This window comes from Blennius ocellaris (assembly GCF_963422515.1).
Source record: "Blennius ocellaris genome assembly, chromosome: 6".
NCBI classification, from domain to species: Eukaryota; Metazoa; Chordata; class Actinopteri; order Blenniiformes; family Blenniidae; genus Blennius; species Blennius ocellaris.
Genome location: NC_137655.1, coordinates 14,069,561 through 14,092,916, shown reverse-complemented (window position 1 = coordinate 14,092,916; position 23,356 = coordinate 14,069,561). Strand labels below are relative to the sequence as shown.

General features: G+C 42.8%; 4 protein-coding genes across 4 annotated transcripts; 2 read left to right on the top strand and 2 right to left on the bottom strand.

Moving 5' to 3' along the window:
- The first annotated feature begins 5 nt into the window (after nucleotides 1-5).
- Nucleotides 6-1,488, top strand: LOC308131783 (uncharacterized protein). The gene is made up of 2 exons (XM_080498622.1): nucleotides 6-147; nucleotides 408-1,488. Exon 2 carries the CDS (start codon nucleotides 459-461, stop codon nucleotides 1,485-1,487), a length of 1,029 nt encoding a protein of 342 aa, XP_080354748.1. The 5' UTR covers nucleotides 6-147; nucleotides 408-458; the 3' UTR covers nucleotide 1,488.
- Nucleotides 1,489-2,449: 961 nt separating this feature from the next.
- On the bottom strand, nucleotides 2,450-6,729 carry prmt2 (protein arginine methyltransferase 2). Its single transcript, XM_080498621.1, has 9 exons — nucleotides 6,590-6,729; nucleotides 6,312-6,518; nucleotides 5,442-5,603; nucleotides 4,529-4,693; nucleotides 4,232-4,407; nucleotides 3,224-3,353; nucleotides 3,010-3,146; nucleotides 2,740-2,914; nucleotides 2,450-2,585 (listed from the first exon to the last, which is right to left on the bottom strand). Exons 1-9 carry the CDS (start codon nucleotides 6,704-6,706, stop codon nucleotides 2,553-2,555), a joined length of 1,302 nt encoding a protein of 433 aa, XP_080354747.1. The 5' UTR covers nucleotides 6,707-6,729; the 3' UTR covers nucleotides 2,450-2,552.
- Nucleotides 6,730-7,989: 1,260 nt separating this feature from the next.
- On the bottom strand, nucleotides 7,990-12,334 carry ercc1 (excision repair cross-complementation group 1). Its single transcript, XM_080498721.1, has 9 exons — nucleotides 12,177-12,334; nucleotides 11,664-12,083; nucleotides 10,668-10,771; nucleotides 10,368-10,467; nucleotides 9,351-9,427; nucleotides 9,002-9,101; nucleotides 8,713-8,784; nucleotides 8,437-8,505; nucleotides 7,990-8,357 (listed from the first exon to the last, which is right to left on the bottom strand). Exons 1-9 carry the CDS (start codon nucleotides 12,234-12,236, stop codon nucleotides 8,295-8,297), a joined length of 1,065 nt encoding a protein of 354 aa, XP_080354847.1. The 5' UTR covers nucleotides 12,237-12,334; the 3' UTR covers nucleotides 7,990-8,294.
- Nucleotides 12,335-12,907: 573 nt separating this feature from the next.
- On the top strand, nucleotides 12,908-22,833 carry sona (SON DNA and RNA binding protein a). The gene is made up of 10 exons (XM_080498001.1): nucleotides 12,908-13,019; nucleotides 15,603-15,697; nucleotides 15,876-16,083; nucleotides 16,668-16,741; nucleotides 16,843-18,588; nucleotides 18,730-19,402; nucleotides 19,921-20,438; nucleotides 20,561-21,045; nucleotides 21,173-21,265; nucleotides 21,664-22,833. Exons 2-9 carry the CDS (start codon nucleotides 15,670-15,672, stop codon nucleotides 21,245-21,247), a joined length of 3,807 nt encoding a protein of 1,268 aa, XP_080354127.1. The 5' UTR covers nucleotides 12,908-13,019; nucleotides 15,603-15,669; the 3' UTR covers nucleotides 21,248-21,265; nucleotides 21,664-22,833.
- The last annotated feature ends 523 nt before the right edge of the window (nucleotides 22,834-23,356 follow it).

Below are 23,356 nucleotides of genomic sequence, written 5' to 3'. Positions count from 1 at the left end.
TGAACCGGACAAGAAGATGCAGGAAAAACCGCAGGCGATAAACTGCAGCCCCGCAGGTTGTCATTTCATGCTTATCTTATGACGTTTCCTGGATTTCGTACGACGTTTATTCCAGCGCGCGCTCCTCCATGAGGAAGGAAATCTGCGGTATGTGGTCTTTGTTCGCGTCCGGCCGCTCCGCATTGTCTGCGGCCTACAGAGCAGTGGCGAGCTGCTAAACGCTAGTGTAATTGAGGTTTCCAGATGAGGATGTAGACGATAAACCCCCACGTTTGGCCCGAAACCTGTAATCGGATGAGAACTCGTGCGATCGGGCGCTACGACCCAGACGACGCAGCCCTTTCTCGTGATGGAGATTATGTGTTCGTGAAAATGATCTGTGCGTGTGTTTACTGTCTCCCTTTCAGATGTTCCCCTCGTTAATCCAGCCCTGAAGAGCTGTGGTTGTCGATGGCACCATGCTGGACACCAGCAGTGATAGGGAGCGGTCTGCTGGGCTCTGCGCAGACTGTGGGTGCAGTTTCAACGCCGCAGAGTCCGACTCTGACTCCGATGACAATCTTCCCAACCAGCATCAAGTGAAGACAGACACTCCCTCAAAGTGTCCAGCCTGCCAGGCCGGCGGCAGCGGCGGCCCCCCGAATGGTCGGCGGCCGCCGCGTCGCATGCGCCTGGACCCTCACAGCTGCAGCCTGTGCTCCAAGACCTTCATCTCCTCCGCCCACCTCACCCTTCACCTGGCCTCCCACAGCAAGGAGAGGAAATTCCGATGTGGCGTCTGTGGAAAGTACTTCCATCAGTCCTCCCACCTGATGGCGCACAAGATCATCCACAGCGGCGACAGGCCGTTCAAGTGCCCGGATTGTGGCAAGACCTTCGGCCGCGCCTCCCACCTGAAGACCCACCGCCGGCTCCACACGGGCGAGAAGCCCTTCAAGTGCACCTACTGCGACAAGTCCTTCACCCAGAAAGCCGGGCTTCTGGCGCACGTCCGTCTGCACACCGGGGAGCGGCCGTACAAGTGTGAGCAGTGCGGGGCAGGTTTTCGCTCTTTGGCTCTCCTGCTCTCGCACAAGGCTCAGGAGGCGTCCGGACAGGGCAAACCGGCCTCCACGCCGCCGCCCAGCCACCAGCCTCAGAAGAGCCAGAGCAGCACGGAGGATCTCAAGTGCGGCGTGTGCTGCCGCACCTTTGTGCGGTCCTCGTACATCAGGCTGCACATACGCCTCAACAAAGGCCAGCGACCTTATCACTGCAAAGTGTGCAACAAGACCTTCGTCAAGCTGGACACGTTCGTGAACCACTGCGACAAACACCTGAGGCAGAAGAAGGACAAAAGCAAAGACGTGAAAGACAAAGTTGTGAAACCCCCCCTGTTCGTCCCGCTCTCCAGACCCCCTTCTCCCGAGTCCTCACCCGCTCAGCCTCTGTCCTCGGAGGTCACCACACGCTCCAGGGCGAAAGCGAAGACTAAAACTGAACCGTGACCAAGACGAGACTGGTCCTTAACGTGTTCATAACAAGTGTGCCGGAGCGAAGCGGTTCTGCCGCAGCGCACGCTAAACAGGACAGGAGCACCATCATACCAAGAAAATGGCACTATCACAACTGGCGAGTCAAATGTTTACATACGAGAAAGAAAAAGAAAAAAGGACACCAAGCACATTAGCATTTACTCCAAACATCCTATTTAAATTAAAGAAGTTTACTTATTGTTGACTTATTTATTATGACAGGAAAGGGACATTTTTGTACAATGCAGTGGTTTCAGTGTTTCACCACAATGAATGATTCATGTTTGAAACATGAAGTCATATTGTTCACTATATATCTCTGTCAAAACAATGCAGTGACATGCATCAATGTACTTATAAGGCTGTAATGGTTTTTTTTGTTTTTTTTAAAATAAAACAATAGCATGTACCAATGAGAGACGACTGTTATGGCGTACTCGAGTGAATGAATATGCACAATGAGATATAAAATAAACATTGAAACATTGTGTGGGGGCTCAAACATTTTCCTCACTCAAACTTTTGTGCAGTGGCGTCGAAACGAGAGTGTGTGGGGGGTTGACCATTTTTAACTGACCCCCCAGGAACTTATCAAGCATTATTTACCTACACCCTGCTAAAAGCTTTAAATAACGTCCTTGGGCTGTTTCATACATCCAGTTCCTGTGTGGATGTGTATCGTGTTAGTACTGTATTCAACTCGCACTGCGAGCTGTAGAGCGACATACTCTTCTTCCTCTAGTGATGGCCTTGGCCAATTGGACATTTTGTATGTATGTGTGTGTGGCCCTCAGTGAAAACTTTGGGTACCGATGACTTGAAAGTGTCTGCAAAAACACAGTTCATATCAGTTTTGATCCCAGTGTGCTGCTCCACGGTCCATCCCCGCCAATCTGCTTGGTTCACGTCGTGCTGGATCGGCCGGCTCCTGCCGTCCCAGCAGTGTTCACCACAACACGGGTCACGTCTGATTTCAGGTGAGCAGCAGCTGAACAGAAGATGCTCGTCTTGATCTCACCCCCCAACAAAAGTATCTTGTCACCTCCACATGGGGAAAGTCTTAGTTCCAACCTGAAGACAGAGGAAATAAAAGTTTTCTCATGATCCGAGGTCAAACTAGGACATTTAAGAAGGATCACGTTTGTGGATATTAGAACTCGTAAACATGAATATAATCTCAATGCACTAAAAGGAGTCAAACAATCCCGTCAGTTCAGATGCTTGCCTGGTAGTCGTCGGTGTCCTCCATGCTGCTCTTGATGTTCCAGTGCAGGGTCACGGTCATGTGGCGTCTCCAGGTGGGATTCCTGCGCAGGGCGATGCTTCCACTGATGGCGTCTCCGGCGTGGACACCGACTGGCTGGTCGAGCATGAACAGCGTCTGCTTCCAGTGCGTTGGCCTGGTGAGGAAGGTTTCTGATCAATAACTACATGTACCACGTGTCTAATTATCAGTATTGATGACAGATTATTATTATTTATTTTTTTTTTCTACTCAGAGTTTGGTCCAGTGTCCAACTCCAGCGTCGCACCGCCAGCCTCCAGGCTCTCGAAGTGAACCGTAAACCAGGCGGTGAATCCGTGGAACACTCCAGACCTTTCCACGCCGAAACTGAACTCACTCCTCATTTCCTGAGAAATGGAACTGATGTGTTCGTCATAAAGAACAACCGCCCACGGCTTATCAAATAACGAAACTCACACAGTACCTCAAGGTCTCTCACTTGCAGTGTGTACATGTCCATGCGGATGACATCTCGGGGAGCGGCGAGGCAGTCGTTGGGCTCAATCAGGTGACTAAACTTGGGTTTGGCAAAGAACTCCTTCTGTGCCAATGGCCTGAGGCAAAGGAACATTATTAACACACACAAAAAAAAACTTGTTTATAGTAGTAGAAGTTCAACAATTGCAAGGATTTCCGACAGATTTGTACTTGTTAAAAGAAATGTGCTGCTTCAGAGGTTTCTGAGCTCTTGGCTGCCACGTCAAAGGCACATTTCTTTTCAGGGAGTCTTTTAACTATTTAAATAATGTCAGCAGATATAAATACGAATGTATAACCTTTTGCAGATCTTTAAGGAGACTTTTTTTTCTGTTTAGAAACAAGACATTTCTGTGATTTTGTTCCAAGATTTTAACAGATACACATGGCATCTAACGACACTCATTTCCCTTTTAATTTAAAAGGAACTAGTTCCTTTGAAAAGTGAAGCGCTGTTCTGTTTAATAGTTTAGGCTTCAATGCAGAACTTGTATGAAGGATTTTTGTTTGTGATATGCAACGTTGCTGTGTTGATACTTATTCAGGGATCAAAGGTGAAGGATCACAGATTTCTAAGAGATAAACATGATGTAGTTCTGAAATCAAAATGTAGATATAATTAAAGCTGAGAACTTTTGTGACAGGTGTTCATGGCTTTGTTAAGACTAGCAGCTAGTTGGAGGCAAGTAGGACTTCACATTAATTACCCATTTGGCTGCTGCATTTGTAGATTATTTTTTTTTTTTTGACTGTCATCTCAGCGATTGTGAAGAGTCGCAAATAAACCGATCACAGTCTGGCATCAACCCTCACCGCATTTGATCACACCCCAGGGTCTAACTGCACATCTCAGTTCAGGACCTGTACAACTTACTGGAAATAGGGTCGGGAGAAGAATAAATATAGAGGGCGACAGGACATTGTTCACTGTCAACAGGTGAGTAATGGCTCTTACTGAAGAGGGGTGAAGTCCAGGCCGTAGGGTCGCTCCCAGAAGGCCATTTTCTCTGAGTAATAGCTGTCGGCTTGACATGGTACAAGGCTGAGGGCCGCAGAGGAGGGCCACATCGTGCCGCCATCTCTGAGCCAGCGATCCCTGGCCAGCAGGACTGACTCCACCATGAACTCAAACTAGAAAAGGAGGAAGATCTTTTTGAGTTTTTTTTTTTTTTTTTTTTTTTTTTTTTTAAACGGTATATTCAAACCTGATCAAGACCGGATGTCAGATGGTGTAGAAAAGTGTCACTCTTACCAGAAGGCAGTTTCCCATCCACTCGGACACCAGCACGTCCACCTGCTCCGGCAGCTCGATCTCCTCAGCTCGCCCCTGCAGCACAGTGACCACCTCCTCACAGGCGTTCTGCTTCACCAGCTGTCTGGTGTAGTCAGCCATGGAGCTCGCCTCCACAGCATAGACCTGCAACACCAAGGAGAGACAATAAAACACCTTGCAACAGTCTCTTCATAAACTGGGGAAAGGCGTTCGCCCCATTGATTCAAATGGCCAATCCAGGAAACGGAACCGCGTAAAACATGGAGTTGTGCTTCTTCCCCAGCAGATGGCAGTGAAAGTACACTGATCAACACAGCAGTTCTTTTATTCAAAAATATATTTCATTTTTGAGCAGTTGTTTTTATGTTTTTCATTTGAAAACCAATTTGTTTTCCTTTATAGTAACATGCTTTCTGTGAAGAAGTGTAAAACTATATTACTATAAAATATGAAATATCAGGATTAAATATATTTTCTGCAATAGAAACAGCTAATTTCCCCCCAAAATAAACTAACCTCATGAGCTAGATACAGGAATACTAAAGGCTGCCCGTAGTTTTTGGATTATGGACATGTTGACATGATGTTGTAGGACCAAGTGTATAATTTGCTAAGGTTAAAGCAAGAGTCTGCAACCTTTATGAGCGAAAAGAGCAGTTTTTGTGACTTTCCAGCAAATCAAATTTCATTCCACTCCATACATTCAGAACCAGGGCAATAAACCAATAGGAAGACCCTGATAAGTAATGCCACAAGTCTCTGTGTGTAAAAGAGTAAGAATGAGAGCACTGTTTTTTTTAGGTGTTGACACATGAAATGTTATGTAAACAGGGCCTGCCAGTCTATATATATACATTCAAACCATCATAGTTATTTGTGCCAGAAACCTTACTGTTGAGGGTTTGGCCAGCTGAGCACAGAACAGGCTGATGATGCCGGTTCCACACCCGAGGTCCATCACCACCTTATTCCTCAGGGAGGCGCTGTTCTTGAGGACAACCTGCCTGTAGGTCTCAGTGCGGCTTCTGTCAGACAGCATCTCCAGGTGAAGCCGCTGGATCATAATGACACAGGCGAATGAAGCATAGTGCATGATGTGATTGGATGACACCCCACCCACCAAAAAAAAAAAAAAAAAAACAAGTACATGGGGAAGCAAATATTCAAAATAAAGCTATAACATGTGGCTGTATACTTTAAATTAAAAATACCAACTATAATAACATGATTTTAAAGGATCTGCTCATTCAGACGATTAGTGGCCATGAACACAACTCCTCATTTTGCACAGTGAGACTGATGAGACAACAAAAATGTAATATCATAGTAATTATATATGAACCCAACAAAAATTAAAACACACACAGGCTTGTGTTTTGTCAGATTTGGTTTCCAGAGTATATTAAACTCTCACAGATTCTTTAGTTTTTGCCTGAGGAACAGAGGTTTTTGCACAAATATCCTGCTGAGATGTTTTTTTTCCACGTTATCTAATATGCAAATGTTATTGATGCAAAATGCCAGGAATAATAAAAGACTTGTAAAAGCCACTCCAAACACAGTTTTATGAGTCGTTATGTTCAATTTGTATCCACTTTAAACTTTTTTGATTATCATTTTGCTTTTTCCCCCCAATCTTCCCTCTTTTATTCGATTATTTTGTTTCCAGTGGATTTGAGTAAATTCTTTTTTTTTTTTTTTTTGCAAATTGCTCCACACAGAACTAACCTGCATAACAAAGTAGGTCTTAAAAGTTTCTAACCAGTGTGCCATAGTTGTCGAAGTACTCTTCATCCTGCCATGGGTCCTGCAGAGAGATCTCCTCCTCTTCACCCTCCTCTTCCTCAGCAGCATCCCGGCGGAGGTAGCTGGCGGGTACATAGCCCACGACCCCCCGCAGCTCTGCCCACCACCACTCGGCAGAGGGCTTCGCGTGGACCAGCAGCCTGTCCCCCGTGCTGAACGCGAGCTACGGGAGAGAAGCGACGCAGTCACTCGGAGCTCTGGTTCGGTGTCATGCCGTCGGTGTCGGTGTCTGACCTGGTCGGTGCCGGTGCCGGTGCCGGTGCCTCCTCCTCCTCCTCCTCCGGGGAAGTCTGACCGGGCCACATACTCCTGAACCGATGCATCGTCCTCGTCCTCTTTCTCCGTGTCCATGTGTGAAGGCTGCGGTCCGTTTGTCCTCGCGGAAACACGGTACTTTGCAGTTTAATGACACTTGTGGGTGCACATGAAATTAACCGGAGACCTGAGTGTGTTTGTGGCACACACTTCCTGCTTGGACGTCACAAGACGTAACGGTGCGTTCAGGTACTGCCGGAAATTTAGAAACTCGAGAAGCAAATGAGAATCACTGATGCATGCGGTACATCAAGTTATTATTGCGTCTATAATTGTATTTTTTTCACGTCATTGATCATTATTACATTATTGCTTGTGTCTCGTACAAGTCTAATTGAGTTCGCAACTATTACCTCACAGATTTGATTATTGAAAAAATGTGCTTATTTAGGCATTTGCCGAACACGACATTATACAAATTGTATCATGATTTCCAGAGAAAAAATGGGAAAGACTCAGAAAGAGTGACACCGAGCAACAGTAGATCATTAAAATCTTGTTTAAAAAAAAAAAAGGTTTTTATCAAGACATACTTGTTATTGGGCCTAACCCTCACCTTCGTGTCAACTTATATCTCGGCCCTCTATAATTTTTCATTTGGCCCTTTTGGAAACTTATTTGCCCACCCCAGTGTACATGTCCTCTACACTTTGCGGGACAGAAGTCTGTCTGGTGGACCAGTTGTGGCTCAAGTGTCATATTTGACGGTCCTGAGCTACATGTCCGGGAGTAAATTGGTTTGCACCATCAAGGCATGTGATTACTTTTCTCTCCAGACTGTTTGAAACAGGGAGACAAATGGAGGATATTTTATGAGTTTGAGGCTACTTCAATAAATCAATTCTTCTTTTAGTGACCTGACTTCTCTTTTTCTTCTTCTTCATACAATGTCATTTCTCATAGAAATGTAATTCTTACAGAGCAGATAAATCCACAAAAGCTCAATACTATTTAGTTCCCACCTCAAAAAAAAGAGGACATCTGAATCTGTGCACAAAATCATCCAAGAGATTCAGAGCTGCCACTGTTGTAAAATAATCACACTACTGTTGAGCATTGATTTGTTATTTACATCACACGCTGTTTCACACATTTAAAAACAATTTGAATAGCATTCATGGCAATTAAATTATCATCAAGACCCATTTTTATTCATTTGGGTGGGTGGGTGGTTGTTGTCTTTCATTCCTTCATTCTTTCCCCGCTTTCCTAAAATAACTCAATGTTCATATAATGTGGACAAATACATTGTTTTCTTCCTGGAGGAGTCATTTTTATCTTGATACTTTGGTTATTTTATATCAATAAAAAGGGGGAAAAACACACTGCTTCCTATAAAAATACAAATTTATTTTTGTCCGTAAAACATGTATCACAAATGAACAAGCAAAATACTCAGTGTTTAAAAAGGAAACTGTCAGTGTATCATGTCTGCGTACAGCTTCAACAGTTCACATAGGAAATTCTTTAAAACCCTCCTTTCAGACCTTCACCAAAGATAACTGACATTTCACACATTTCACACGTCTCTTCGTTGATCAAGAGGGAGAGCAGGAGTGATTTCCCTTCAGAATGTTTCGTCCAGTTTCTTCAAATACTTTTCACACATCCTCAGAGCGTCGCCTCAGCCATCTTTGCTCTTGGACTTGAGAAAAGGCTTATGTAGCACGTCAAAGAGTCTTCTCGCCTGGAAGCACAAAAACCTGCCGTTGGAACCCAGCAAATGTTTCACGTAATCTTTTTACATTCACATGTATTTCCCTTACTTTTTGTGGTCCCAGGCCGGGACAGAGAACCAGGTCATCCTTTGAGGCACTGATGATTCCTTCTACAGACTATTACAAACAAAAAAACCCAAACCAAATTAAAAAAAATCCTTTATATATACAATGAATGGCAAATCCTTTGAGAACAGCATTAAATGGAGTGAGTGTTTGCCCGTTTGTGTGTGTAAATCAATAATTGAACAGCATCAATCTGAGCTTTAATACTTGCTGCATGGAGCAGCTAATGGACTGAAAATAGTCCTCAGTCGTGCTCACCGAGAAAGTGGAGAGCAAGGTAATGGCATCGGTTTTGTTTATGGACTTCACAGTGGTCAGGCAATCTGTGACCTAAAAGCAAACAGACAACATTAATCAGAATTACAAACCTACAAAGGCTTCAAAGCGCTACAACGGTTTTTCCCCAAATATTTATTACCAATCTGAGTATTCTCGTGAAATGATCTTAGCTAAAGCAGTAACAATGCTCAGTCTTTACAAAGCTTTGAAAATCCAGGATAAATGTGCGCGCATACATGTACATGCGCACACACAGACACACACACACCTTTGACAGATAGTTTTTTTCAACTTGCTCTTTCAGGAGATCGGCGGGTTTCTTTTCATATGACTTGTACGTTTCCAGGTAACGTCCAGCCTCTTCTGGACTGTCCATTGTAACAAGAAAGGAGAGAAACACACTGCGTTGAAACTAAATCACAAATTTTCACTCCGGCTCGGAATAAGTGAATAACAACAACATATAATAGGGTAGCTAACGATCGCAATCAAAAGTACCGGTATTCAGAAAATATCTTGTGTTTTTATTCTGATTCCACACACAGGTGGCGAGACCAGGGCTGTCATAAAAACAGGCCATTTAGAGCAGAGCTGTTCGTGGCTGCTGTTGATTTTACCTCCAAGCCAAGATGAGAGTGCAGTCGGCCATAATGCAAATACGAGCCAGCTCCTTTAATGCATGATGAGGATCTTTCTGCAGTAAAGAAACAACATCAGGGAAGAGTAATCACATCAATTCGGAGTTATTTCCACATTGTATTTTTTGTCAGCCACGAGTCAGTTTTTAAAAACCAACGCACTAAAAGTAGTCTTCAGCTGCACAGTTACCGCTCCAGTAACACTGTTTTAAAAATGAACAGGTCTGCATGAGAAGTTTACATTACAGCTCTGCTCTAACAACGTGTTGCTCTCCAAAGACTTTTCAGTTCTCTTAAATACAACCCTGCTGTGCATTTGAATTCTGTTCAGCACTTTACAATAAACAAGAGAGCAGTTGCAGGTTAGTGTCCCGATTCAAGGTTGTTTCTTTATCCAGTTTTGTTTTTAAATTTTTCTGCAATGGGTTTTGTGTTGTTAAGGGTGGTTTTTTGGGGGGTTTTTTTTGGTCAGTCATCAAATTCATAATTGTCATGAAGGAAAGATCCAAATTAAAAAGCTTTTCAACAGCACATTTTTGATCCCAGCCACAAAGTGAAGTTGGAAATTTGGATCAAATCTCCACAAGATTTTAATCATGTTCCCAGATATTAAAACAATTGATAACTCTGAAATATCCCATTTCTTACAAAAGCATGCATTATTAAATATGGAATTTAAGAAACAAATAGATACATAATTTGACCTTCCTGCACTGAAGCCCAATAAACGAAGCAGCAGTAGATTCTGACACACCCGGCATATTTGATGAGAATTCCTTCAGTTCTACATATTTATTAACTATCCAATCCATGTATAATTATCAATTCATTTTATTAACTCGAAAATACATTTTAAATGGTCAATGTAGGTATTATATATATATATGCACTCTAAATGTCAGCAACAAGAACATGGATGTGACAGAAAATATCCACTGAGTCAATTCAAGTCACCCAGATTGGTGTTTTGTGTTTTTTCGAAAGAGTTATACTCACCACGTCAACTTGGACCAGCAGCACTCGCAGGGTGAACGTGTTTCCCAGCTGCTTCAAGCGGTCATGGATGTAGTTTGGGTTCAAGTTGTGATACCTCAGGCTTTATGGCAGCAAAAAAGAAAATCCAAGAAAATGTAAATAAGGGAAATAGTTCATAGCGCCTCATTAATTATTAAATTTGATGACTTTTTCTCATCCAAATAATTTAATGACAATGACCTGTTGCTGTGTGGAAGTGTGCTCTTGTTCGTAGGAAAGAAAACACGTTTTGAAGGAAGTTTGCAAAGCTCTTAAACCCACCTGAGGAAGAGAGCACAAGTTGTCTGTCCCAGGACGTAGTCTGGCACAATGTCTCCAAACTCCCACGGTACGCTCCTCACAAACTTCAAGATGGGATTTCCCCGCTAAGTAAATACAAACAAATATGTGAGGTAGTGTTTCCCACTCTGTAGGCCTATTGTCATTCCTTTTTAAGCCTATCAATGTGCAACACAGGACTGGATGGCTTGTAAAACACACACAAGCTGAGACCAGAAAATAAGAAAGATGTTACAATTGACACAACCTTGTTGAGTCTCAGCTGAGAGGTTAAAGGGTTTACAGAAAAAAAATTTCAAATTACTTGAGGTCTGTCTACAATTTAAGTAACTCCTGAGACAATAATATATGAAGAGACATAATTGTTAAATAGTGTGACAAAATAAATCATATTTAATCATTTTTTCAGCAATTGTTCTGATTCTAAAAACTAAACTGAATAATAATAATAAACTGAATTCAACCCAACTCTCTAGCATTTAACCATATTTTAGCATATGGCCTGCCTGTTACAGCAAAGCAATCCACTTTACACAATCCACTTACATGCACTGTGAATTACACTGTGATACTTATGAGATAAGTTTGATGTCCTTGATAGAATAGAATAGAAACGCTTTATTAATCCCAGAGGGGAATTCCTTTAGGCATTGCTCCATACAGAATAGAACTGATACTCCCTATACTTGTTTTTGTTGACGCCATTTAACATGATCAGATATATCAGTTAATCAGTCATTTTTTTTACAATAATGGTCACATATAATTTTATCAGACACACAAAAAAAAAAATCAACTAGGAAACCTGATCTATGCTTTATGGGGGCTTTGACAAGATTTTTAAATTACTCATGCTGTCTCACCTAGGCCCACCATTTATAACTTTTATATTTGAGCCGAGTTCATAAACACACAGTATCTTAAACGTTCAGAATCTCACGATAACATGCTTTTGTACTGTGAGTGTAGAAGATGCACCTGTCGAGGACTGACTACGATGCTGCTCCCGGAGCCCACAGGTTTGGGGCCCAGGCCGAGGCTCGGGCTGGGGTCTGGCTTTCCACCGCTGCCCCCTGCTTTAGGATCGGTCCCAGGCAGAGACGCCTCTGCCCGGGGTTTGCAGTGACCAGGCCGAGCCTCGGATCCTGCAGCAAAGTCCTGGACCTCTCCACATCCTGCGGAGACAGTGGCCGGAGGGTCCTGCTGACTCTGCCCCGGAGCGGAGCTCCCCGTTCCCCCGGTCCGGAGCGGTTTGGGGGAGCCGTCTGTCTGCGGAGCTCCAGTCGCGCTGCTTTTACTCTGTACGACGTACTCCGCGTAGGACAGAAGCCGCTGTGGAGCAGAGTCCGGGCTGGAAGAGACTTGTCCTTTGAGTGAAGGCTGAAAGTGAGACTTTGGCTGGAACAGAAGCACAATAACGACTCAGCCCGAGGAAAGCGAGCACGAAGCTAAGCTAAGTGGTTGCTAACGTCACTGCTTGAGGATACTGACCGGTTTTCTCTCTTTTGTGAAGGCAGAATCATCCAGGTTGATGTTAAATCTCTTCATCATGTCTCACAACGGCTGAGGACTTTTCTAGTAAGCACATTTCCTTAACTTTACATAGAAACCCAAAATAATATCACAACAACAACAGACCGCGGCCATTAAACTTCCGGTGTGCGTGTGCGTGTGTTTAGTGCTGCTGAAATCAACACGGTGGTTGAATGACAGAACAATACTTTAGGATATTAAGTAATAATTAGTTTATTTAAAGACCGTGTATTATTTATGCTATTCTGAGTTTGACTGGTCTTTAAAATGTAAAGAATGCCGGCCTGTTTCTCAAATCCTGTGCTGCAGGCTATATTGTTTTTTTGTTTTTTTTAATCTTAACTTTATTGCATTGCAAGTTTAAAAGCGCCAGTGCATCGTTTGTTCATTATGCATTCAGTTTGTTTATGCGTATTTTGCTTTCTTCTTTTCAGCATCTTCGTCTGAGAATTAAAAAAAAATTATTCTATTGTATTCTTTTGTATTCTTTCATTGTAACTCTAACTGTAAGAAAAGACCTTAGGTAATAAATGTCTGCTGAAAACAAGTAGAGTGGTGTTTGATGTTTCCGGTAGACAACCCAGAGTTGTTTCCTTCGCGTGCTACGTAAAGATGCGGTTGCCTGGGAGACAGTGACGCTGCCATTCAAACCGTGCAGCATGGCATGCTGGGATACCTTTCTCCATCATGGCGGATCTGTTGCTCGGCTAACGACAGCGGTTAGCATATTCAGCGATTGTTCACACTGCGGTCATCTGGCGCGTTCCACACGGGGACCGGCGATCACAGAACGCACACTTGGTAATTATCTCCCACTGTGGCTTGTTCCCTTGAATTAGCAAGATATTTGCCCCGTCTACAGAAGAATTGTCCTGAATAGATTTAGCACGGCAGCTAGCTCGTTGACGAGCACGGAGCTAACAGTTAGCATCGATGTCCTGGCTGATGGCGGTGAATGGCCGCTGGCTGAGGCCGCGGCGTGGAGGCAGCACGTTTCAGTCACACAATGCATCCCAGCTCCATTTGGGGGTCATGGAATAAGTACTCTGCAAAAAATATATTAAAAAAATTCTTGTTTGTGTAATTCAAAGGTCACGTTCATTGTATTGATTTGTGAATGTCTGTGGTTGCCGCGCGGGCCTTCAGTAGTTACCTAACGTGGTAATGAACTCTCCGTTCTCATAAACTTTTGTTTCTTTTGCTGATATTATCCACACGGTATTTGGTACTTTTTGCTGTTGTGCAATATGGCAAAACGCAGCGCCGTCGGGTGTTTAGAACCACGTATCGAGCTGACCTAGGTATTTAATTTCTTAGATAAAATGTGTAACGTTTTGGCAGGCGTGTCTGTGATGGTTAGCTTTAGCATCAATTGAAGGAAACGTACAGCAGACGTATTGCTGGTGTTCGTTCAAGGTTTTTGTATCGATTCAGCAGTTTATATATTTAGAAAGTGAATGAAGGCTGCAAATGAACAGAGGTAACAGTGATTGGAGATTCACTGCCGATGTTTGTGTCCAGTTGTGCTTTTCACGTGTTTTGATTGTATATGGCAGAATTCGCAATGTGATTGTTGGGCGAAAACGTGTCGGTGTCTTATTTACTTTTCTCAATAAAAAATATACGTTGTCTATTTTCAACAAATTATCATTTCACAATTTTGAACGTAGAAATATATGGAACTGCGTGAAAAAGCTATTTATATACACCATTCATTGAATTTGAATCGGGTTGTTGCTGCTTTTTCTATATCACTTATGCCATCTGTACATAATAAAAGCATTGCTATATTTTAGTGCTGGCAGGTTTTTCCTTTTGGCAAGTTTTCCTTATATATTTTACTTTTGTAAAGTTTCGTAACTATTTATCTGTACATACTGTATTGCTCTGTGTGTACCCTATCCCTTCTTGTTTATCTTTTGGTTTTTAAAGTTTATCCTTTATCATTTACTTAACTGTAGGTTGGCGACCACCAAAATAAGCTTTTTATTGTACAGTGTAAATGTTTATCTATATATCTGACAATAGATATCTTTAATCTTTAAACTTTAGAAGGTATTTAACTATTGAATCCTTAAAGTAAAAATAAGCCGTCATAAGACACATGACAGATTAGTGTTTTTTTTTTTTATAAAAGTTTTTATTGAGTTTGTTCAATAACTATATATATATATATAATAAAGACAATAACAAGGCAAATGGTACACTGAGTACAAAAGTGTCTTCTTAACTTGGCAATCGGCAATCAAAAGACGCATTTTTGGTTCCCCTACCATTAAACATTTAGAGCTGCAAAACAAATTTAGATAACATGTTTAAACAGTGGAAGATATTTTCTGACGGTTACAGTGTGTAAGCTCCTCCTATCAAACAGGTTTATTCACATCATGGCAGTAAAAGTAGTTGAGCCTCAACAATGAGTAAAATTCTATATTTTGTTGTTGTTTTTTTACTACTCATAGTAAAAAAAAGTTCAGTGTGAATCATCTGCAGTGACTGGGCATTAAATCCATTTCAGTGGATGAAATATTTAAATGTTTTTAATCCATCCATTTTCTATACCACTTAATCCTGTGCAGGGTCGCAGGGCGCTGGAGCCCATCCCAGCTCACTATTTATTAAAAGATTATTTACTGTGATGCACAGTTGAAGCAAAGCTTTAGTTGTGTCATTTTTTTATGAAAGCTACAACGGGGCACAACAAAGAAGTTGAATTGAAAGATAAATTGTTTTTTGTCATTTTTCTAATTCTTTTGTAAGTTTTTTGCCGATATATTGTTTGATTTTTGAAGCTTGGAGGTTATAATTTCACAAATCATTGAGTGTTTGATTTAATTAAAGTGAATAAATTGCTGTGGTACAGTTCTTAATTGTTAATTATAAAAAAAAAATCTATCTGTATTTAACAATATTATCCATTTGGACAGGGTGGGAGATGTGGTTTGCCTTGCACGATGTGCAATGCACAGATGTACTCTATGGTTTGCCTTTTTATGTATATATATCTGGAGTTCATTACTTTGGTTTTGAAACCACCAGTTGGGTAAAGCGGTGTTGCAAAAAGTACAATCTCCAGAGAGCTCGTATCTTTTGGGTGAAACCTATTGGATGTGCTGCTGTCCAGGCAATTAAATTCAATGCATTGGGCATTTACATAATTTTGCCAGACTGATATTGAATCGATGGATGTGGATGACTGTTGAGGAACCGTGAACCAGAAACATACAGTTCACAGTTCTGGATAAAACATTTACTTTGTTTTACCGTTAATATTGGTAGATGTTATCAATATGTTGGCTCATTTTGCTACAATGTGGTTATGTTACTTTATGTTCTGCTCCATTACTTGTTACCAAAGTTACATTACTATGATTTCCTCTCTAGTGCCGAGTGAAGAAGCAACAAAAGAGAGACGTGAATAGAAGCTTTTTCCAACCAGTGCACTGACGCAATGGAGTGTGCAGTGGACCTTCCCTCAGGTAAATGGATGATAGTCTATAATTTGTTTTTATTTGATTGTCTTTCTGTATCATACAGGTTTAAAAAAAAAAAGAATGCTTCTTTGATCTGTTTAATTGTTCTTTTAAAGCTTGCACAAAAAAAATTCAAAAAAGAATGAGATTTGTATGACCAAAAGTTTCCGGGGTCCCTGTGTAGGTGAGGAAGATGCACCTGGGAAAGAGGACATGAACTCCAAGGAAGGGATTGAGCCACCCCACAAGAAAAACAAGAAGCACAGAAAACATAAAAGCAAAAAGAAGAAGAGAAAGAGGAAGGGCGAGAAGGAGAGCAGTTCAGAATCTGGCGCCGAGTCAGAAGCGGAGCCACCACCTCCACCAAGACCGGTCCGGACCACCAGAGCCAGGTCAGAAAACCTTTTATAAAACTGTTTTCTTAAAGATTATGTTAAAAGTTCCTTTACCAGAAAAAAGTCTGTAAAACATACTTCCCATAAATTGTATCATGTCTGCACAGATAATGAACCATTACATGACAGATACATTTGTCTGAATGTAATGACACATTTCATTAAAAAAGATATTGACAACAATTAAAATTGGTTCCTACATTTTTCATCTTTCCTCTGGATTCTGGTAGAGTAACGTTAATGAACCCTGCATGAAAAAAGCAACGGTAATAACTGAAATATTAGAAAGTTAAAGGTTTTTTGTTGTTACATCATATGGATGGATGTCTTGTGTAGACAGATTGTTTGTGTCTACAGGTGTTTTTGTCACCATATAATTGAGTGCAGTTAAACCAATGAAGTGGGAACTTTTGACTGTGCAGGCTAATTAAACTATATGCTATATAACAGTATCTGGGACGTTCAGGCTCAACTGACAAGATACTGTTACGTTTCTGTTGGAATTTGAGCATTTGATATGTAGTAAAAGAAAATAATTTTTGCACATTTTACTTTAATTTGAATTAATTCATATATTGTAGTGCCAGATTGGCGGCAGCTGCAAATGCTGGGGATCACCCTGAAAAGGAAGAGGGCAAAAAGGATGCAATCACAGGTAAAACACAACTACACACAACCTCATACACATATTGTCTGGGAATAGTTATTCAATCCTTTGTTACGACTTCATTTTCAAATAATGACTTCTTCTCTCAGATCGTGGTGACATTGAGGGAGACACAAAGTCGAAAAAACACAAAAAACATGCTGCCAAAAAGAAGAAGAAGAAGAAAAAGAAAGATGAAAAGAAGTCTCCATCTCGATCTCCATCTGAAAGCAGCTCTGCTTCAGGTTCTGAGTCTGAAGGTGAAGGGGGTAAAGGAGTAACTGAAGATAAATGCCCTTCAGCTGTAACATCGGACCTCCAAGTAGTCGTCACAAGACTGGCTCCAAAAAGTAAACAAGAGGAGAAATTAGCCCCCATTCTCCCAGAAAACCCGGAAGTGTTTTCTGTAAAGAAAGAGGAGATAACAGATATGGATGCCTCTCTGACTGGAGGGAAGACGAGTAACAGCAATGAATCGGATGAGAATAAAAAGTCGCCCTTTCCAGTCAAGGAAGAGATAACGCATACAACTACAGTTGAGGTGAAGCCAGAGGACAGCCATGGGGATGGTGCTTTTAGTCACGCTCAGGAATTGCCTGACATCATCCCAAAACAAGAAGGCACTACCCCAAGGGATGATCCTGGTCTCAAAGATCAGGTCAGTTCAGGCCAGAAGTCCAAGATAAAAGATAGAGAGTCCTCTTTATCTCCTTCCCCTTCTAGGGGCCTAGACATAAAGAGATCTGGGTCAGGTCCAAGTCGATCACCATCACCTAGTCCCAGCAGGCAGTCTAGCAGTGAGCCCATAAAAGTAGTGAAAGAACGATCAAGGTCGACCTCCAAAGGAAAACAGACTTCAGCTGACCTCAAACGTCGACCAGAGTCCCGCTCCAAGTCCCGCTCCAAGTCCCCAAAGTCAAGGCGAAAGTCACTTTCTCCATTGTACAAGTCTCCCAAGAAAGTCTCCCGTCGATCCCGATCTGCATCTCGTTCCTTATCACCCAAGAAGAAGCTGTCAAAGTCTCCTAAGAAATCAAAGTCTCCTCTAAGACGGAGGAGTTCTCTTTCTCCTAAGAGAAAAGCGTCCCCAAAACGTGGTGCACGTAGATCGCGCTCACTGTCTCGATCTCCAAGAAGAAGTCGAAGGTCAGAATCCCGATCACGGGGAGGCACGAGACGCTCAAGAACGCGTTCCCCTAGAAGAAGCGGTGCAACCAGTCGCCGTTCTCGCTCTCGATCTAGGCGTCCCATTCGTCGTTCCAGATCGCGATCACCGGGAAGACGAGCTGGAGGCAGACGCTCCAAGAGTCGATCTGTGTCTCGCCGCAGGAGGTCACCGCCTCCCAGATCCCGTCGGTCACGTTCCCGATCTCTTCGCAGGAGCAGGCGAAGTCGGTCACGTTCACCTGTAACGCACAAGCGTAGCCGTCGCTCCAGAACCAGAAGTCCCCGGAGAAGGACCAAATCCAGAACCCCTCCCCCCCGAAGGCGATCAAGAACACGGTCGCCTGTCAGAAGGCGTACTCGGTCACCTGTAAGACGAAATCGATCTCCACCAAGATCGAGCAAACGTTCAAAGTCACGTTCTTTAACTCGGAGACATCGTACAAAGTCACGATCGCCACGTGCTAGCCGAAAGAAGTCTAAATCTCCAAGGAAGAGTGGAAGAAGATCAAAGTCTAAATCAGTCTCTCCAGAGGTTGTCAGGTCTAAATCCATGTCTGTATCAAGTGACAAGTCTCAAAGCGCATCTCCTGCCAGATCTATATCGCCCCCTGTGGTGGAAGAAAAGATGCCTTCCCCCCCAAAGGTAGAGCAGGCAGCTGAAGAAAATATAAAACCATCAGCCCCAATAGGTAAGATCTGTTTTTGACTTTTTTTAAATAGTTTGAAATAGTTTTTCCAATATTAACTTTGTTTCCTAAATGTCAGTTTTGACCGTTTTGCCCACCCATCACTAGATTCCTTTGACTTATATCATGTGTGTTGGCTTGCAGGTGCGTGGAGACCTCTTGTATCAGTTCCTATTTCATGTCCAGTCGAAAGCTCGTCAGAAAAGTTGGAGGAACAGCTTGAAGCCAACCATGGTGACGACCAGATGGAACAGACTAGCTCCTGCAATGAAAGAGTTGCTTCCAGATCCAGATCTGTTTCTCCTGTGCCTGGCCCTGGTCCAGAAAAATCTGAATGTTCTGAAGGCTCGGGTGAAGTACCAGCAGAAGAGGAAGAAGCAGCAGAAGAGGAAGAACCAGCAGAAGAAAAGGCAGCAGCAGAAGAAGAAAAGGCAGCAGCAGAAGAAGAAGAAAAGGCGGCAGCAGCAGAAGAAGAAGAAGAAGAAAAAGCAGCAGAAGACGAAGAAGAAGAAAAAGCAGCAGAAGAAGAAGAAAAAGCAGCAGAAGAAGAAGAAGAAAAAGCAGCAGAACAAGAAGTAGAACAAGAAGCAGAACAAGGAGAACCAGAAGAACAAGAAGAAGAAGCAGAACAAGAAGAACCTCCCGTCAATATTCCTTCTAAGAGCCGTAAAAGCTCCTCGCGTTCAGCTTCCCCAGAAGTACTCCAGAAGCAGCTCTCTAAGTCACGCTCGCCTACAGATCGCAAAAAGCTCTCACGTTCAACTTCTTCGCCTCGGCATTCAGCATCGAAGGCTACGATAAAAAGAAAGCAATCAAGGTGAGTGATCGTGTGTGTGTATTAATCTTTGTAAATCTGTGTAATGTCTTATTAGATAAATAATCAACTTGAATTAAAAAAAAATCCTGGAAACAGTTTAAAAATCTAAACCTAGACTCGTCAAAATAGCCACCTTAGGAAGATATAACAGCTGAACAAACTCCTGGTTTTCTTTCTGCAATGGAAATCACACTGCCATAGTGTGTAAAGATTTAGTGCAGACAGAGTGGGGTGTAAGTAATCAGAGAGGTTAGAAAACCTGTTGGAATTAGCAAGATGAACTTCTTAGGCTTGATCAACCTCCATTGCTTCAGAACAGCTTTAAGTTACTAACCCATTTCTTGTTCCCTTCAAGAAGGTTCAGCATTTTTGTGAAATTTATGTAAATTTAACATTTTGTGTAACCTTTGTCATTGCATTAAATACCTGGGAAAATTGGGGTGTTTTAAAACCTTTGGTGTGTGTGTCACTGTCGTCACATATTAGATCGTGTAACCATTTTTTGGCTCTGTTCACAGGTCTAAGTCTCCTGTTAGGAAAAGGGAATCAATCTCCCCATCAGAAAAGAAGAAGAGACGTTCCAAATCGCGGAGTCCTGGTCGACGTCGAAGATCAAGGTCTCGTTCTGCTGCGCGACGCAAACGTTCACGTTCCAAGTCACGGACCAAAGCCCGCAGATCTAAGTCCCGCTCGCCGACACGCAAGCGTCGATCACGGTCACAGAAAGCCCGGAGGAGGTCCAAGTCAACCGACAGGAGTAAAAGATCCAAGAGCCGCTCCACGGGCAGGAGGAAAAGATCGAGATCAGGAGAGAGAAGCCGGCGTACAAGGTCTCGCTCATCTGACCGTCGGCGAAGATCTCGGTCGAGGGGGCGAGGGAGGCGGCCGGTATTTCGCAGTCGATCATTTGACAGACGGGACCGGTGGAAGAGGGAACCAAGTCACTCTCCAGTTCTCATCCTCCGCAAACAGCGACGGTCGGGGTCCCGAACACGGCGCAGCACCAGCAAGACTCCGCCACGCCTCACTGAACTCGGTAAAACTCAATGCCATACTACTTCATACTACTTTTATACTTGATCTTGGCTCATTTGCTTCCTCATCTCCCCTCTGTTTTTTTTTTTAACATTCTTTGTTTCCCTGTCACCCTTTCCTCAGATAAGGACCAGTTACTCGAGATAGCCAAGGCTAATGCGGCGGCAATGTGCGCTAAAGCTGGGGTCCCTATACCCGAGAGTCTCCGGCCAAAAGCTATCCTCCAGCTTCCTCTGCCCACTCCATCTCCTACTCCTCTCTCCTTGCCTTTACCCTTACCTCTTCCAATGGGCATGGGGATGCCCAACATGCCGAATATGCCCAACATAGGTCCAATGGGGCTGCCCACCATTCCAGGAATGCCCATGTCAAATATCACCATGAGTGCTGCAATGGCAAGTATGACAGCAGCCACCATGACGGCTGCCTTGACCAACATGGGTGCCCTGGCGGCCATGCCACCTCTTGCCCCACTTCCGACTATAACAAACAAGCCTCCCCCGTGCCTGGCCCCCCCAACGCCAACTCTTAATCTGGACCACATTGAGGAGGCAAAGAGGAAGGTCACTCAGCAGGCCAACATACACACCATCAAGGAGCTTACTGAGGTAACTGTTAACTGGTTATTGGTGGGATATATATATATATATATGTGTCTGTGTGTGTTGTGTTATATTGAGGACTGTTTGGGCATTTTGTCAAAGTAACTAATGTTAACCCCACTTGTTCTTGTAGAAATGCAAGATGATTGCGAATAGCAAGGAGGAGATGGCCATTGCTAAACCTCATGTCTCTGATGATGAAAGTTAAAACCGCCAAGCCCTCACGGTAAGAACGACCAACCGTGGTTCCTCATTTTCTGTTGAATGCCACTTTGTGTCCATATTCGTGTCCATACATTTTAATCAACAGTGTTTAAAAAAAATTGTCCTTTATTTGTATTACTTTAGCTGAACTAAACAATTTCTGTCACTGTCCAGCCTATTTAACCAACGTTTACATTCTGCACAGTTGATTAATTATCCTTTATAAAAGTATAAATTGTACACATTTTAAAACAACCTAATGGGGGGGGGGGGGAAGGATCTTTGTTCATGTGAACTCTGTTTCGGTTGACATCAAACTAAGACAATAAAATAGTTTTAGTAAAAGATAGTGTTTAGATGTGAACTCCAGAAAATGTTTGTAAAAATGTTGGCATTTCTGCTTTTTGTCTGCACACACAGATGCTCTCCTAAACAGGACTGAAGGAAAATATAAAAGACCCTTTGGAGGAGGTTTCACCTTCCCTCACTTTCCTCTGAGCACCATAGTTATCACAGCTTCAATGTAGGAGCACCGGCACCAACCACGGCCCCCAACTCTGCTCTCCACTTTGTTCCGTTTGAAAGGTGGACTTTCACCCGTGATACCACTGCGACGACTGGACACACGGATGCGTGTGCAGTTTATGACTGTACAGTGAGTGTGTGTTTTTGTTTGTGTGCGTGTATGTATATAGTGACTTTTCATCACCAATCCCTCGGTGTCACTGCTTATTCCAGCAGTCACTGTCATAAAGACTGAAGAGAAAACAAACCAAACTAACTAGTGGCGCAAGTATTTTTTTTTGTAAAAGTTCTTTCGGTTTCTCTGAATTTGTTCTACCTTTAAGCTTTCCTAATGATTGTGTTAAATGACGACTGCTTCATTGTTCTGCTGTATTGCCTTCGGTTATCTGTAGGCCCTGGATTGATAATCACATAACACAGACGGACTTAGAAATGGTAGGCCCTGACTCTGGTTCTGCCAGAACGGTTGTTAGTCTGGCAGCCAAGTTAGTTTTTTTTTTCCAGGAGGGACGAGGGAGAAAAACATGATGTAAATGGTTGTGCTGCTTCGTGTATTGGCATCCACAACATTTGTTTACTCTCTGAAGTAATGTTTGTTTTACCACTTCTGGGGCTATTCGTGTCTACTAGCATTACTGGTGCTGGTCAACTGTGCGTCACCGAGTGGAGACCTGGCTCGCATTGTTTTGGGAGTGGAGATTCAACTGTAACCGGAAAAATGTTAGCAGGGCGCGTTACAACCTTTTTATAACAGCGAATGGATTCACCCCACTGTCACCGTCTTCTGCAGCACGAGGTGTTCACTCCCAGCAGCATGACTCCCGACGAGGGCCTCTGGACTTGACATACTTTAGCAGAAACCTATTCTCACATGTGATTTGTTTTTATGAGCTTGAATCTCTAGAGAAAGAGAGCTGCCATGCTGTGGATCCTGAAACAATGACTTTTTTTTTTTTTTAGTTTGTTTCCAGGGAGGGCACAGATTGTTGTATTGGCTTGGGAAAAAAAAAATAAAGAAGTCGAACATGTCTGATATCCATTTATAAACCTGAGCCTGTCAGCACAGCCCTGGGTGTGAGTTGTCTTGCTTTTCTTTTTAGGGTCAGGCTAATCTGTAACTATAACCATGACTTTCATTTGGGATTGTTGGTTTTTTTTCGTATTTCATCTTCCAGAGTTTCAGTGTGGCATTCATAACATCTATTGAGCATTTTATTTAAGGTGCACATGAATTTTGTGCTTGAGGCACCGAGACGATGCTCGAATGCTAATTTCAGTTGCTTATCGAGGTTTCGACTCCCGAGTGTCACTTTGAAGCAGCGCTGATGGAGCGATTTCGTTTGGACCTCATCGACCACATATCGAAGCGTTATTGGTATCGGAGACACCCACTGATGAAAATCCCTGATTCACTATCAAGTGGGATTGGATAACTGGACCTTGGAAAACCACGTTATGTGACTCTGAGTTGTTCATTTAGTAATAGGAGAAGTTCATTTAAACATTTTGTAAATAGTCTCATACTTTAATTAGCACTCCTTTTCCATAACAATTATTGTGGGAAAGAATAGGATGAACCTTTTTTTGG